The 17622-nt window shown below is 36.9% G+C and overlaps 1 protein-coding gene across 5 annotated transcripts in view; it reads left to right on the forward strand.

Annotated features, from left to right (window-relative positions):
* The first annotated feature begins 2911 nt into the window (after positions 1-2911).
* CNTLN (centlein, centrosomal protein) overlaps positions 2912-17622 on the forward strand; it is a 219635-nt gene continuing 204924 nt past the window's right edge. For all 5 annotated transcript variants that reach the window (XM_004677679.2, XM_012721530.1, XM_012721531.1 and 2 more), the window contains exons 1-2: positions 2912-3337; positions 10106-10194. In XM_004677679.2, the coding sequence (XP_004677736.1) occupies positions 2960-3337; positions 10106-10194 (467 nt within the window). In that variant the 5' untranslated portion in view covers positions 2912-2959. The remainder of the gene's footprint in view (positions 3338-10105; positions 10195-17622) is intronic.

Genomic DNA, 17622 nt, shown 5'->3' on the forward strand with positions numbered 1-17622 from the left:
GTTGCATAGCTTGTGTCAGCTAGTAGTCTTATTTCTCCCCCAACAACAGTTAGCATTCTTGTGATCTATTTATCCCAGACATTAACTCTGATAATGTATAACCCACAAACATATTGCTGAAGTGAAATAATTAATGCACACTGGGGTTGTCTGGAGATTGCGGAAAGCTAGACTCTCTTGGTTTACAAGTGACTAGTTGAGAGATTTCTGTCAGGTGCTTCCTGTGTTAGGACTAGAATGTCATTTTCTGCTTTCTAGAATCTTACCATCTATTTGGAGATATAAACCTTATGTGTATAAGATGTGAGAATGGTTATAAAACTTTGAGAAATGTAAGATTCAAGACAAATGCAAATGCAAATTGAATATTAGCTTTTGGATATATATTATAGATGTGGCAGGTTAGAATGGTCTAGAACTGCTAGAAACTAAGTTTTAATGCAGAATGTGAAAGCAATAAAGCAAATAGATCCATTCACTTTGGTGCTTTTCTGTTCACAAGCCCTGAATTCTTTACCTAAGTGCTTCCAGAATTCTGTTCTCTCTTCTTTATAACATTTGATTTCTGTTTTTCTCCTTTATGAATTTGTACTAAGTTAATGTCCAACGCCATGTGATAACCATGACGATTATTACTTTGAATCATGTATTGACTTTCATGTGATGCTATTCAAAGTATGTCTGTTGTTCTTATTGGAGTACATTAGCCTTTTGAACTTGAGACCTTCTGTTAACCCCTGTTGTTTCTTGATATTTTTCTACTACTCTTTTTGTCCTGGTGGGCTGAGCTATAAGAACTACTTAGCCAGTTAGATGAAAGAGCTGGAATATTTTTGCAATATTCTTTTTAGAGTTAAAAAAAAATCCACGTAAAATACCCAGGGCCATGAGACCAGAAAAAGTTTTAGCACTGCATATTGGTGATGGCTGCCTAAAATTGTGACTATGCTTAATAACACTAAATTCTTATTTATACTACTTAAAATGGTTATAATATTTTATTATGGTTTTTGCCATGATAAAAAGAAAAATAAAAAAAATTCTATCTACTCAAAGGTTTGGGATGTTGTCCTTTTGAATCAAATAAGCATATTTATCCACTTACTTTATAAAAGTTAAGATTAGAAATGCCATTTTTAAGTCTAGTGACACATACATGCTATTAGATCTAATGTATTTCAGGTTATGTGTATGGAGTAAGGATAGGTATCAGAAGTTCAGGTCTTAGTGTTAAGTGTATTCATAGTCTTCTGATACCAGGTATGGGACTTAAGCAAGATACAATTTTTTGTTATGACTCAGTTTCCTCACTAATAAAATGGGGGATAATATCTATTTTAGTATGATGTAAACATAGAAAGGAGTCATATGTGAAAAGTGCTTAGAACTGGAATCAGCATTTAGTAAATACTTAATGGTAGTGACTTCTCAAAGAGACTTATATGTACTTTTTGAACACCACTTTTCTATAAATGCTATGAAGGATCCACCTGCAGTGAAAGGAAGCCCTTTCATTCTGCCTTCATAGGATTGTAATTGGGACTCTTTGACCTGGTAACTAGATTCTGGCACAGAGCTCATTTTGATTAAACAAAAAGCTCATCAGATAAAGCAATCACCTCCCTACTTCTGCAAGCTTCTTTCCCTATCTCAGGAGCTCTCCTCTAAGTATTTTTGAACTCAACCCTTTCTGTAAAAGAGAGCAGATCTAGCTTTTGGTAGAACTCAGTGCCAGCTCAGCACACACCTCTCTAAGTCATTACAAGTAGCATGTGTTATGACAAAGGAAGAGGTTATTGCCAACATAGATTTGTAAAGAAAGCAAGAAGGAAGAAAAAGAAATAAAAAAAAAATAAGGAAGGCAGAAAAAAATGAGGGTGAACGATAAAGAAAGCTGTTTGTTTTTAAATCAACGTCCAAATAACTGACTTGAAATTTGTCAAAATGTTGGCAGTGTAGGTCACACTCTCAGCTTAAACCAGCGCATAAAGAAGTTGATATAAAAACTTAAAGATCGGGCTCTCCCTGGTGGCTCAACAGGTTAAAGCATCACATGATGAAGCTCTCCAAAGCCACTGCAGCACAGTTGGGTCCCCCGCCAGGGAGCTGACCACATGGCAAGCAGACCTCTCCTGACCCACCCGCTGGCTGCTCTTCTCAGCAGTGTATTTCAGTAGATCTGCCTGTTCTCCTCCCCACTCTGTCTCTAGTGAATCCTCTCACCCACCACACCTCTGGCCTATACCCCAGTTCTGTAAGCATAAATAAATCTTAAAAAAGAAATAAAAAACCCCCAAAATTTAAAGATCATGACTCCTACACTTGATAAAAGTGTTCTAAGGATCATAATTCAAATGGGAAAACTGCTTTTACTAGTCCCAGCTCAGCACATGACTTCCCTCATTTCTTTGCTATCAATTGAATGTCAACTGTACATGAAGCAGTTTTGCCAAGGGGTGTGAAGAAAACAGTTAAGTGTAAAACTTATTCCCTGGCTCTCAAGGAGTTGACCACAGCGCTGGAGAGATTAGAGTGGTCAATGAAACATGACAAACGAGTTGGCAGGGATCTTGAAGGCGGAGGAATTCACAGTTAGGGATCATTTGGGGGCAAAGGGACTTATCAAGGATGGCTCTAAGAGGTGGACTGTAAAGCAGGCGCTAAGTGGCTTGTGGGATTTTAAGTAGGCGGAAAGTCATGGTGTTACAACACGGCGACGACTCAGGGCCTGAAGAGGCAGACCGCCCTAACTTCTAGAGCCTTCGCGCGTGCGCAGCCAAACGCTCTCGCGACGGGCTCGCTGCCCACGGGAAGGCTGCCAGGGCCAGCGAGCGCGAGACCCCGCGCGCCAAGGCGGGAAAAGGCTCGCGCATGCGCGGCAGCAGCTTCGGGCTCGCCAGGATGGGGAAGGGGAGGTGGAGTTTCCAAGAGGGAACTTGACCCGTTAGCAGCCGCGGCCATGGCGGCGCGCTCGTCGTCCTCATCGTTCCCGCCGTCCTCACCGGTCCCTCCGCCCCCAAATCGACAGTTGGGGCCTTGGTCCCCACGAGTTGGTCGGGGAGCTGTGGTCCATGCAGTGCGCAGCGAGGCCTCGGGTCTTGCGGACACCGCGCAGGGGGGCGTCGGGGACAAAAGCGACAAATCCTGGCAGGGCGAAGAAGGGTCTGGGGGCCGGCGAGGGCCGGGGCGGGCGGCTGCTGTTCAGGCTCCCCTCCTCAGCTCGCCTGTGGGGTCCAAGCCGCTAGAGGGCATCTCGGTAGAGGAAGCGATGGTGACCCGGACGCAGCTGCTGGAGGAAGAGCTGAGCAGCCTAAAGGAGGAGCTGGCCCTGTGTCAGGTATCGAGGACTCTGGCCACCGGCCTTTCCCCTCCTCAGCGGAGAGGCATCGAAGCCGGGGGGTGGTGCGCCCCACTCCCTCGGATCTGGCTCAGCTGCCGCGCGGATTTGGACCCACCCTGCCCGCCAGCTGGGGGCCCTCCTACTCCCACACCCAGTCGGGGCCGCTGCTAGGTGCTGGAGAGACGTGGCCTGCACCCGGCTCCCAGACCCTGGGTTCCCATCCCTTTCAGGTCACCTATCTAGCAGGGTTCACCTCAGTGTACCGGGTTGGTTTTATTCATTTGGCTACGAAAAATCCTGTGGCACCCCTCCCTTCCCCAGAGCCCAAGTTGTTGATGGTGGCTGTAGTGGTACTGATGCAGCAGGTGTGGAGTGCTGTCCACCAGTTGAAAGTGTTGCCCGGAAAGTGTAAACACGTAATTAAAATCCATGGTTAAAGGAGCCTGTTATTAATTTTAAACCCACACTTGCTTTTGCTAAGTCAAGTCAAACTTCACTTGTAAACACAGGCCAATAATTTTGAAGGAGTCTCAGGCTGGGAACTTTTAACACTCGGTAGATGATTCCTGATACTTGATATTAACTAGTTATGTCCTAAGCCCTTAAGTGAGAAATCTCATTTCTGTGTCTTCAAGGAAAGGTATTTACGAAATCAGTTTTGTTGACAGTACTCGCCTGTTAGTTTTAGTGTTTGTGATTAGTAAGTTGATTGATTGTACACATGTTCGCAGAAATTTGATTTTCCTTTAGCATCCTTACCATCATCTGTTCCTGGAACATTTAGATAGCATGGAGGGCTTAAAAGTTGGCGGCTCATTAGCAGTAGATCTTTGCAACCCTTTATCTTCAAAATAGAATCAGTTAGAGCCACTACAGACCAAAGTAACTATAAAGAGTATCATTAAAGTATACAAATTCATGAAATTCATTCCCATAGGTTTTTTTCTTTTGCCCTTTTATAGGTCTTTAATTGAGTCAGTGTTGTAAAAAATAGGATAATGTTGCTAAGATTGAATAGTCTTTCCTTAAATAATTTGGAGAGGCATCATGTGGTTGCTTCTTTTAAATTTTCTATTCTCTGCTTAAGAAACAAGGGGATACAGACACCAATAAACTAAAATATTGTGTTATCTGCCCACCTTACTCTTGGTTAGTTTTAATATATAAGCCCATGGTAAAAGATTTTATTACTTTGACAAGTCCTAATCTAAGTGGCTCTTTGCCCATTTCTTCTGCATCCTCTCTTACAACCTCTTATCATTTCCCATCATTATGCCTTTAACTGCTTAAGGAGCTAAGACATTTACTTCTAGTGATTGACTTGATTAAGAAAATCAGTCTTTTGGAATAAGCCCCAAATCTCCCATCTCCAAATCAAGTCACTATAGTGTTTTTTAAAAAGTTATTCCAAACATGGTGTTGACCTTTGTGACCTTGTACATAAGTGGACTAGAAAGCTGATTGAAGTACTTTAAGTAGGTATTAGAATGTAGGGGGTCATAATTAGTCTAGAACTTAATCAGCATAGGAAATCTTAAAATTTTTTGGTAATATTGATATTGCTAGGTGGTTATAGGCATTCCAGTAATGTGAGATGAGGCTGTCATTATCCCCATACCATAAACCATTAACTAAACTATATTGCTCTTGGGGAAACTTGGGAGAAATAATAATTGAACTCCCAATTATTTTGTAAAGACACATTTTTAAAATTTGTTCTACTTATTCAGCTAAGAATTGCAATATCCAAGAATATACAATGTTAACCTTATATTCTACAAATCTTTTAAAAATTGCAACCCAAAGTAAGGAATTTATTTTGCTTTTCAACCTAATAAGTACACACATCTGTAACATTTCTGAAGGAAAATCTAATCTGTGTATCATGAACTCTGGTAGGTATTTTTCTTATAAATTATATTGTTTAAGAAAATGCTGTTTGAATTTACTAAATTAATTTTTACAGCAACTAATGGGTCAGGGTACAGTTTGGGAAAAAGAACCCTGCCAATTAGCACCTGGTTGTAAGGAACTTCATTATATTAGTGGATTTCCTCCCCACCTCCATGAACATACAGGACTCAGTTAAATGTGTTTAGTGAAGAAGTAGGATTCTCTGGGTCCATGTACCATTCCACTCCATTGGAATGACTCCGAATAAGCATGTTACAGAAAACAATCTCAGTTCCATCTCTTAACATGAACATCTAATCCTACTCTATGTGATTGTGATACTTAATGTTTTTTTGTTTGTTTTATGTGGTTCTGAATTGTCAGGTAACATACAAATAATGCTTAGTTGAGGAGGGAGAAAAACTGCATTGGTCTTTATTGAGGGTTGGTTAGATTCCAAATGTAGCTTTTTCCTTAAGAACTTAGAATAATGCACTGAAAGTTATTTTAAATTCATTTAATACTTAAATTCCTAAAAATTCAAGTCTTATCAAGAGATACAGAGTCTAAGTTCATCATACTCTTAATTTTGTTTATGTACTTCAAGAATGTATTCTTTTTGCCACAGAGGATGCTGCAATATATGTATTATACTTTTATTAACTGCAGAATATCAGATGAGAAAAAGTAATGTTAAAGTAACTGTACATATATATATGAACACATATACAGTATCTTTTCAAAACTTATTTAATTTTTTAATAGCAATCAAAATTACTTATGACCAATAAACCAGTATTAAGTAAGAGATTATGTATGGTATTTAAATTAAATTTGTGTTCATTTTTCCAACTTCAGTGATAAAACTTTCATGAAGTATTTGATGATGGAATTAACAGTTATAACAAGAACTCAAAGTTAAAATTTTTTTAGACATTTATATTTCCAGTTATGTTCAAAGAAAAATTTTGGGAACATATTGTATATTGTATAGAGTTGTGAGTTGCTATATTATAGATGAATCTTTTTGTGCCATTTTTCATAGTAATTTATGAATGGCTATTTTGAATCATACTGTAGGGTAAGTGAATAGTCAGGCTTTTGTCCCGCTGGCCCGTGGCTGTCACCTGTGGCCTTGATTGTGCTATTGCAAGAAGTACTTGGGAAATGCTTGGGCTCTGGGCACTCTTGCCTGATGGTGAACACCTGCAGTCTGGTGAGGGCGTGCTAAGTGGGAACACCAGAGCCTGGAGGCTGAGTCTAGAAGGGTAGCATCAGTCAGAGAATGACAGTAGTGGAGAATGGCTGTGAGAGTAAGAGCCCAGAAAAAGTGAAGAGTTACGTGGGTCTTGGAGGCCAGCTGGTCTCATGGTCTTCTGCCCTGCCTGCCTTAACATAGAAAGAACATTAAAGCTCGAAAAAGCTGCTGTGGTCTCCAGGACTCTTCTTTACCCATCTCTGGACCTGATAAGAGAACCTGCCCTGTGCTTGCTGGCGCTACACATACCGTGCAATTAAATTCCTTCCATTAATTTCCCCTGAATTCTAGTAAGCAAATATTTTAAGTGTGGGAAATAGTATTTATGATTTTTGTGTTAATTCCTCCAATTAGAGTCAGTTGAGGTCAGTTATGTTGCTAAGGTACTCTCCCAGCTAAATTAGGAGCTCAGAGAGTAGGTACTTAATGAAAAGGCAATTGTGGGTTTTTGGTTTGTCAGGTTGATCTAGGCCAGTTGATAGTGAAAGTCAAAAGTTAACCCACTGCAAAAATAGTTTATACCTGAATCTCTTAGCATTTAGCCATCCTTCTTACAGGCTGAGTTTAATAACCTTTTTTGAAGAGTTGGATGATTTTTTTAATACAAATTTTAGATTACTTGAAACTGGGTGCTAGGTCTAAAGTATAATTTTATGAGTAATTTTAAAAAGTTATTTTTAAATTAAAAAAAACTTTTAAGTGCTAAATTAAAAAAAACTTAAGTGCTAAAGGAAGAGGAAATATAAAGAATATGATTGGCAATAGCCAGTTTATTTGTTTCAATAATACCTGGAATTGTTTGGAAATAGTTTTATATTTTTGGGGATATCTTTCTTTTTTTCTATGTCTAATAATTGTAGTATTAATCAAATTATACAGTGTTAAAGTTAAAAGACAAAACCCGAAAATTCATGTATAGAAGTCCTAAAATCTCTTCATAGCTTTTTACTGCTCATTAAAAAAATTATTTCCCTCCAACTTGTCTCACTTATATACTAATATAGCTAGATATCAAAGTCTGAATACCGTTGCTGACTATGAATTATTAATAAAAATTAATAACTAAAATTTAAACAAGAAATTTAGAAACTTGAAGGGTCTCCCACAAACATCTTAGGAGTTTAAAGTAGTTTATGGAAGAGTCCTCTAGTTGCTTTTTTCTCTGCCCTCTATGATTAAAAACAGCTTAAAGAAAGCTTATGTTCTTTTTGCTGGGGATTGAAGAGGAGATGTGAAATAACCACCATAAGTAAAAAAAAAAAAGGAAAAGCATAGGTTAAAATGTAAAGGTTTTTTTTTTTCCATCAGGTATTTATTGATTTTTATGTCCCTCTCAGTTCTACAGCTAGCTCCCTTATTAATAAGCTGTACTTATTTTAAGCAACTCAGTTATTTTTATAAATGTTGAATACCTTTTCTACATTTTTTCCTTAACCTTTCTTAGTGTTTTTTTTAGGTAGAAAAGTTGGGTTGGAAGTAGAAATGCACCTTTACTATTTTGTTGAGAAGCAAGTTATTAAATAGAGTTGTGGATAATGATTATTTGGAGGTATTTTGTAATTTCATTAACTGTTCTTTACAAAATAGAAATGTTAGAGCTATAATGTTGTATGGCCTGTTTTTTTTCTTCTTTGCCTTTTAAACAGGTTATGGTGTGTGATTGATATATATATATATATATATATATATATTTGTATTTATATCGTTTATAACTCGAATTATTTTTATTCCTAAATGCTGAATTCTTGCTTCCAAAGGGATAAAGTGAATCATGATATTTAGACTAGCTAGGTAAGATAGTACTCAGACTATCAAATTTTTAAAAATACCCAACAGTGGGCCCTCCCTGATGGTGCAACAGGTTAGGACTAAGCACTGCAATCTAGCCGCAGCCACTCCAGTGCAAGTTCTATCCCCAGCCCTGGAGGTGATGCACATGGTGCATCAGACCTCTCCTATCTTGGTCACTGCTCCACTCAGCAGTGTACTTAGTGGATCTGCCTACTCTGCTCCCCACTCTGTCTCTGGTGAATCCTCTCACCACACCTGCACCTCTGGCCTATATCCCAGTTCAGTATGGATAAATAAATAAATCTTTAAAAAGAAGAAAAGTAAAAGACAAGTAGGAGTTAAAATATAGCAAAGATTTTATTAAAAGTTGAAGATTAAAAACGATAGAAGAATGTGTGAAAAATACACTTCTAATCTTGAATAATGAAGGCCTCTTATTATGTAAAATCCTTAAACCCTAAAGGAGATGATAGATACATTTAAATTTGTAAACTTATTAAGTACTGTTATTAAGTACCTTTTCTTCAGTCTCAGAGTTAAATATCCAGCTACATACTGGAAATAATATTCGATGGAAGTCTAATTTTAAAATTAGACTTCAGTGCAACTCTTTATTTCCTTACTAGCATATAGTTATATAACCCATGGGCAAGAGAAACTAGTGTTTAGTTGGGCATTAAAGAGCTAAAATGGATTCTGATACTAACAGGGATATGAAAATGGATGCCAGAGAAAGATACAGATAGAGATCTGCCATACCAGTAAACACGATAAACATGATATTAAAAAATAAACTATGTAAGCCCTCCCTGGTGGCGCAGTGGTTAAAGCACAGCACTAAGAAGCTAAAGCCACTTCCACATGAGTTCGATCCCCGCCTGCCCCGGAGGTGACCACATGGCGTGGCAGACCTCTCCTAACCCGCCTGCTGCTCCCCTCAGCAGTGTACTTCGTTGATCTGCCTGTTCTGCTCTCCACTCTGTCTCTGGTGAAGCCTCTCGCCACCCCTGAGCCTCTGGCCTGTACCCCAGTTCTGTATGCACAAATAAATAAATCTTTAAAAAATATATATAATATAAAAAAAACTATGTGATGAAAAAAAATTGAACATGATAAGGAGCTATCCTAGACTTACCAAGTGTTGGTCACTATATATACCCATATATATGTATATATGTACATATATGTGTGCACATATATGTATATATTTGTATATACATATATATGTGTATACACATATATGTACACACACACACACATATATATATATAAAATCAAGAGAGACTTCTCTTGAAAAGGTAACATTTAAACAAACACTTGAATTATGTGTAGGGATCATCTACATGAAAATCTGGTTGATGGTGAGTGTGCAACGATCCTACAAGTAGAGTAAGAGATCAGTGTGAACAAGGGAGACTGATCAATGAGATTGGTGAATTGTGTATTTGGCAGGATAATGTAGGGTCTTAGCACTGAGGAAGTAGTGAGAGTGGTTATTAGTAACTCTCTCAAGCAAGTTTATTGAAAAGGGGAGCTGAAAAATGAAGAAATAGCTGGAAACGAGTCTTCTTCTAGAGTAAAAGTTCTGTGATATTCAACATTTCAACATGTATACCTCAAAATCTGTGTAGTAAGAAGTAAAAGTGAATGTAAATTTCCAATGTAAGAACTTTTGAAAATAAGCTTTCCTGCTATTCTCAATAATCTGTTTTATAATATTAAAACTAGGGATCGGATCATTATATTTTTCATTTTTAAATGTAATGTAGTATCCTGTCTTTTCTGATATAGGAATATTTAAAGATGTCTTTTGTTTCTTTAAGGCTGATAAAGAATTTGTATGGTCTTTGTGGAAACGACTCCAGGTGACAAACCCAGATCTCACACAAGCAGTCAGTTTGGTTGTGGAAAGGTGAGTTTTTCTTTCATGAGTATGTTTTATTCAGTTATTAAATTTGAAATGATATTATTGTTCTATAACTGTGTACCATGATTGAATTTATTATGTTTATATTAAGGGGTATTAGTTACTGAGTATAGATAAGCTAGATCTCATGCTCATATTCTGGTATATTTGAAAAATTTGAGGGTAAGAGATAAAGCTATGACTTCAGCATGTATACTTGATTGCTCTGTATGTTTGTTGAGAGCTGTTATAACTCAATTTTTAAAAGTCCCTGTTGTTTGACTTCTTACTCGACACTGCCCTTCTTTGTGAGTTCCTTTACATGATGCTTCCTAGATATGGCTTTTTTTCCTTAATTTAATTCCAGTTTGTGCTTGAACATCCGGGATGACCTTGCCATAGTAGAGTAAGTGTTCTGGAATAGGTTGAGGGATTTCTCTTAATACTTTGTATTACCCTGCAGGGGATGCCCAGTCATTTAGCTATAGATTATTTGGCTGCTCCTTGGTCATTAGAAACAGTGGAGTGGTGCCGGGTATTCCTTATCAAACATTTGGTATACAGTAGTCCCATGACACTTAACACAGCCATTAAAGCATTTACTTCCCTATTTAATGCACTTCATTATATTTCCTAAATGAGAAGCTAAGCATATGGATGCCTTATCCTTTTTCTTTATTGGAATCATGATTATATAATCTGAATATAATTTTTGGGAGGATAAATTTACTTATATTCAGCTTGGTAGTCTCTAGTCCTGAGATCGTGTCATTTTTGTCTGTAATTTGACTTTCTAAAGTCTATCTAAGTTTAATTTTAATATTTTCAGTTACTTTTTCTTTATCTTTTTTCATTTTGTTTACATGCGTTTTACAACTTTCATTTTTTTTTTTTAATTGAGAGAATGTTGGTTTGTATTATTGTTTGTGTTTTAGATGTATAAGATCTCCACCTTCAGAAATTGTTACTATACCATATTCACCATCAAGGCAGTCTGTTGTGCTCCCTCTCACTTTGTTCTTCCTTGAACTGTTTCTTGGTTTCTCTATATTTCACATATAAGTGACACCATACAGTATTTGTCTTTCTCCTGATTTGTTTTGCTTAACTCAGTCTCTTTCATCTGTGTCCATATTGTCCTCAGTGGCAAGAGTTTACCTTTTCAATAGCTGAATAGTGTTCTACCACTTTTGTATGTCTACCACATCTTCCCAGTCCTTCATCTATGTTTGGGTACTTAGATTTCCATAACTCGGCAGTTGTAAATAGTGCTGCAGTGAACATCCAAGTGCATGTTTCCCTTAGAATCAACGTTTTTTTATGTTCTTAGGATAACTACCTCGTAGTAGAACTGCTGAGTCTGATAGGAGATACATTTCTAATGTTTTGAGAAATTTCCATGCTGTTTTCCATAGGGGGCTGGCCAGAGTGTAAGAGGATTCCTTTTTCACCATACTCTCCTAATACTTGTTTTTGGTCTTTTAGATATGGGCCACTCTTACAGGTGTGAGGTAGTATCTCATGGTGGTTTTGATTTGCAACTCCTTGATGATAAGTGACAATGAACACATTATCACGAGCCTCTTGGCCATCTCTATGTCTTCCTTGGATAATTTCTTACTTATTTCTTCTGTCTATTTTTTTTATTGGGTTCTTTGGTTTCTTTTTTTGTTGAGCTGTATGAGTTCATTGTAGATTTTGGGTATCAGCCCATATGAGAAGTATGGTGTGCATATTTTTTTCCCATTTAATATAAGGGTGACTTCTTGTTTCAGTGATAGTTTATTTTGCTGTGCAGAAGTTTTCTAATTTTTTTTATAGGCTCAGTTGTTTACTTTTTGTTATTAGATATGATTCCACAAAGAATTCTCTTGGGCATAATTTGTGGAGTGTTTTGCCTATATTTTTTTCTATATATGGTCTGGTCTCAGGTCTTAAGTTCAAGTCTTGCATGTATTTTAACTTGATTTTTATATATGTTCTGAGGTAGAACTTGATTTTTATATATGTTCTGAGATAGTCATATAGCTTAACTTTTTTACAGTTGATGATCCAGTTTTCCCAAAACCATTTGTTGAAGAGTCTTTCCTTGCTCTGTTGTACACTCTTGGCTCCTTTGTTGTAGATGAACTTTCCTTTGAGGTGTGTGTTTACTCCTGGGCTCTCAGTTGTTGATATTTTCTATTTGTCTGTTTTTTCCCCTCTAGTTAATACTGTTTTGAGAATTAAAACATTGTAGTGCAATTTTAAAACAGGGAGTATGTACATTTTTATATTCGTGTATTTCTAGGAATTTGTCCTTGTCTTTTAGGTTAATGAACTTAGTAGCATACATATAGTAATCACTTATAGTCCTCTGTATTATTGAGATGTCTGTTGTAACCTCTCTCATTTCTGATTCTATTTATTTGTGTGTCTCCCTTTTCTTTGTCAGCCTATCTCTAGGTTTCTCTATTTTGTTTATTTATTTTTTTCCAAAAAACCAGCTTTTGTTTTATCATTGTTTTAGACTATCTTTTTGATTTCTGTTTCACTTATTTCTGCTTTAATATGTTCTTATTTCCTTCCTTCTACTGTCTTTGGCCTGAGCACCTTAATGTGAGAGATAAGATTATTTACTTGAATTCTTTTTTGTTTCTTGATGTGGCCTGTATTGCTTTGTATTTCCTGTTAGTACTGCTTTTGTCGCCTCCTATAAATTTTGGATGGTTGTGTCCTCACTGTTATTTATCTTGAGGCATTTTAATTTCTCCCTTGATTTCCTCTTTAGCCCAGTAGTCATTTAGTATGTAGTTCAGTCTTACATATTAGAGCTTTTTTTCCTGCTTTCTTGTTGTGGTTGATTTTTAATTTGATACCTATATATTCAGAGATGCTTGTAATGATTCAGTCTTCATGAATTGTTAATACTTTTTCTTTGACCCAACTTGTGATCTGTCCTGGAGAATATCCCATTTGCACTAAAGAGGAATGTTTATGAAGATTTTTGGGGGTACAGTGTACCTTAAATCTTTATTAAGCCCATATGTTCTTATTCTTTGTTCAAAGTTATTGTGCCTTTATTTATTTTCTGTATGTTTGATCTGTCCATTGGTGAAAGTGGATTGTTGAAATCACCTCCCATGAATATTTTTCCAATGCTTATTTTCAGACATTTTCTAGGAAATGCCTTATATATGTTCCTTTGTTTGGTGCATCTATATTGATGAGTGTTATTTCTCCTTGATGTATTTATTGTTCCCTTAATTATTACATAGTTTCCATCCCTGTCTCTAGTCTTTAGGTGGGAATTTTATAAAATGTGAGTATGATTGCCCTGACCTTCTTTTGGTCCCATTTCTTATTGTGTTGCTTTCCAACCCTTTATTTTGAGCCTGCTTTACATTTATTTTTGGAGCTATGTATATTTCTTGAAGAGAGCAAAAGGTTGGATTCTGTTTTTAATCCCACTAGATATTTTGTGTCTTTCAATTGGTATGTTTAGTCTTTTTACATCTTGATTGCTATGTGAAGGTCAACTGTTCCATTTTGTCCTTAATTTTATTCCTTCTTCAGTGCTTTCCAGATATTCTTCTCTTTGATTTATATACCTATAGCTTCTTAGAACATTTCTTGGACAATGGATGTAGGGTCTAGTGTTTGCAAACTCTAGCTTCTGTCTGTCTCAGAAGGCCTTTATTCATCCCAACCTCGTAACAGCAAGGAGAATATTGCAGGGCAGAGTAATCTTTTGTCTTTTAAGTATTTAATCACTTTGTTCCATTGTCTTTTTGCGCTTATTGTTTCTTCAGAGAAGTCTGATATCGGTCCAGTCTGGGTTACCCTGTAGATTATCTGATTCTTCTTACAGCTGGCTTCAGTATCACTTCTTGTCTTAAATTCTTGGACCTTCACCACTACCTATTGTGAGTCTCATTCTGTTCAGGTTCCCTGGTGTTCAGTTAGCTTTATAGATTTGTATGTGTTCCAACTCTAGGTTTGGAAGTTTTCCTGTTAATTTCTTTATAGCTAAGTTTTCTGCACCCTTACCTCTTTTTTTTACCCCTTTCTGGGAAACATGTAATTCTTATATTGCATTTCCTCATGGAGCTAGATAATCCTGGAAGTATTTTTTCATTCCCTCTCCCCCTTGTATCTCTTTCTTCTTCCTCCTGAAGTCTTTGTTCATTATCATCTTCAAGTCACTGATTGGATCTTCCATTTGATCTATCTACTTACATGGTTTTCTCCAGATTGCTTTATCTGTTAATCACTATATATGCTGTATCTCCATTGTTTTTAAGTTTAAACTTTGAGTTTTAATACTCCATTTTAACTTTCTCAGTACAGTCATTTGGTTTTATTGTATTTCTGTTTTCTTCCATTTCTTTATCATAGTAATTTTGAGTGCTAGGCCTGATAGGAAGAAACCATCATTCTGGTCTTCCTGGTTTTGATTTTGGAGGCTTGTTCTTGTTCTGTGATACGGTATACCCCCAAGGCCTCAGGCTGCCAGTAGTTGTGTCCTTTCTTCTCTCTATTTACATTCTGAATATTAGAAGTGCAGAGTTTCCATTTTTTCATTAGGTGGCACTCTATGACAGAGAGAACTAATCAGTAGCTAGGACTTCAGTGAGGAAGTAGAGAAGTATGGAGGGTCTCGAAATAACTGGAAAGATCCATGGGTTTTGAGGGCTTGGCTTGTTCCACTGGCAGTGCTCTTTGGGGCCTTGGATCCATGTCTCAGCATTTCCAATTGCACCCCAGAAGGTTCCAGTGTTGCCATACCCTATTAGCTCAGTCTTGCCTCTGCCTGCTCTTGGGGAAAATAGGTAGGATGAACTACGCTTTTCTGAGCTTTGTTTTCCTTACTGTGGTACTATTCTGCTTGTCTCCCATAGCTTTCATGCCTATATCTTCCCCAGCTTGATAACCAACAAGCAGCTTTGCCTGTTCTGGTACAGGTATGAAATCAGTTTCCACTCCAGTAGGCACCTTTTCCTCCTCTCACCAATTATGTTTTTTGAATTTGCTCTGCATCTCTTCTTTCATACTAATTCAACCTGGTGATTGTAAGGAACACTAACTTAGTCCACTGTAGCAGGATGCTCTGAATTCAGTGCCTATATGGGCTTTCTCCCAGGAGCAAAGCAGGAGTTTTTCTCTGTTGCCATTTTCCATTCAAGTTCCACTAATGTCTTTGCATTTTTGTTATCTGTTTATAAGATAACTTCTCTGAATGGATGGATTGACAGTGAGTTTTTTGTAAGATGTAGAGGAGGGGGACATCAAAAACTTCCTTGAAGAGTGTGTGACAGACAGGTTTCACTGTAGAGAATGAATTACTCCCTTAAGTCAGTTCCTTTTCTGATTGTACTACTTGCTCCAACAGCAATAGTAAGGACATTTGACAGGCAAATTGCTACTTAACAGGTAGTCTTTGAGCTTCTGTACAGCAAAAGAGATTACAAAAATCAAACAAATATTCCATTGACTGGGAAAATATTTTTCTCATACAAAACTAGCGATAAAGGATTGATTACAAAGATATACAATGAACTGATGAAACAGCAAAAATAAACAACCCCATCAAAAAATGGGCAGAAGAGCAAAAAAGACACTTCTCCAAAGAGGAAATGCAGATGACCAACAAACATGAGAAAATGTTAAACATCACTGTAATAAGGGAGATGCACAATAAAACCACAATGAGATACCACCTCCCACCAGTGAGAATGTTACTTACATCTTAAAACAACAAGCAACAGTAAATGTTGGCGAGGATGTGGAGAAAAAGGAACTCTCCTGCACTGCTGGTGGTGCAAACGAGTACAACCACTGTGGAAAACTGCTTAACATGGAGCTTCCATATGACCCAGCAATCCCACTCCTAGGTATCTACCCAAAAGACACAAAAACACTTATTCAAAAAGACATCTGTACCTCCATGTTTATTGCTGCTTTATTCACAATTGGAAAGACATGGAAACAACCCAAATACCCAAAAGTAGATGACTGGATTAAAAACATGTACATATACACAATGGAATATTACTCAGCAACCAAAAAAAAAATAACGCATGTCTTTTGCAGCAACATGGATGGAGCTGGAAAAGATTATGCTTAGTGAGATAAGCCTGAAAGAAAAGGAAAAATACCAGATGGTTTCACTCGTAGCAGGAGTATAAAGGACCAGGCAAGAAAATAATGATAATAATGAACAATTATATACCAGAAACATTTTACAGGGGTTGAGTGGGTAATAGGATCAAAAATGGTGTGTGTAGGGGGGGAAGTACACTGGACTATGGTGATGCACATGGGCGATTTGGTGATGGGAAGCCCATGGGGATTACATCTGAGATGGAAAAAGGTACAAAATGATGTAAAAATAAACTATTATATTATTTTTAAAAAGTAGTCTTGCAATTATTTTAGGTAAGTACTACAGGTAGATGTTCTGAACTTGGTTAAGTGGGAAGCCCAACTGCTTTGTAAATGTTGCCTAATTACACATCTTGATTCTGGTTGATTTCTGCTCTCCGTACTTACTAATTGGATATTTAGTGCCTTGGTGGTCTTTTCCAGAAAAATAGCTTCCTCTTCCACTAACAATACTATTTGGTCTTTAGATTATGAGTATTCTCATTTCTTTTTCTCTCTTTGTGAGCCTATTCTCTGTCCTTCAAATATTTGACAACCTTATTGTGCATTTTGGGTACTCTTGTTTTCCATGCTGATAGGATTTTCTTCAAGGTCATGTGACTTGATGATAACTATGTTTTGTTATCAGCTCATCATTTTTAAGAGGAAGTACAATAAAGTATAATATAATTTTAGGGGTTACAGTGTATTCTATTATATTGATGTATCAAATATTATATTTGAATAGTGTCTTGTTCCACACTAAGGTTGTTTTATATTTTTAAAAATTGTGTAGTGATGCTGCTATAAATGGCCTCTGGATAAAGCTTTGCCTGCATTATTGCTTTCAACCCATGTTGTTACTGACATAGTGAGTGGGATTAGTAAATATCCTGAGATGAATAGAACAATCCCATGCAGAGTATTATGCTACCCTAAATGCTTTTAGAAAAAATGTTTGCCTTACTCAATACTTTACTTTGCTTGACTTTTTGGGTCTTTCTTTGTAATTTTAAGACTATTTTGGAGATGTCTGTGTATGTATGTTTTTGTGCATCATATGTGTTTTAGTTTTTATTATGGAAAATTTATATTAGATGCAGATGCAGGAAAAAACAGATGAACTTTCTCCCTTGTTTACCTGTCACCTAACTTCAACAGTTATCAACACATGACCAGTCTTGTTTCATCTGTAAACTTTTATTTTATTCTATTCCTCTGTCCCCTTTATAAGCAATGAATTATTTTGAAACAGTCCCAGATATCATATTTTTTACATATGATTATATTAGTGTTCATGGTCAAGTCATT

Source organism: Condylura cristata, unplaced genomic scaffold, assembly GCF_000260355.1.
Source record: "Condylura cristata isolate star-nosed mole 26May11 unplaced genomic scaffold, ConCri1.0 scaffold00006, whole genome shotgun sequence".
In the NCBI taxonomy this organism is placed as follows: domain Eukaryota; kingdom Metazoa; phylum Chordata; class Mammalia; order Eulipotyphla; family Talpidae; genus Condylura; species Condylura cristata.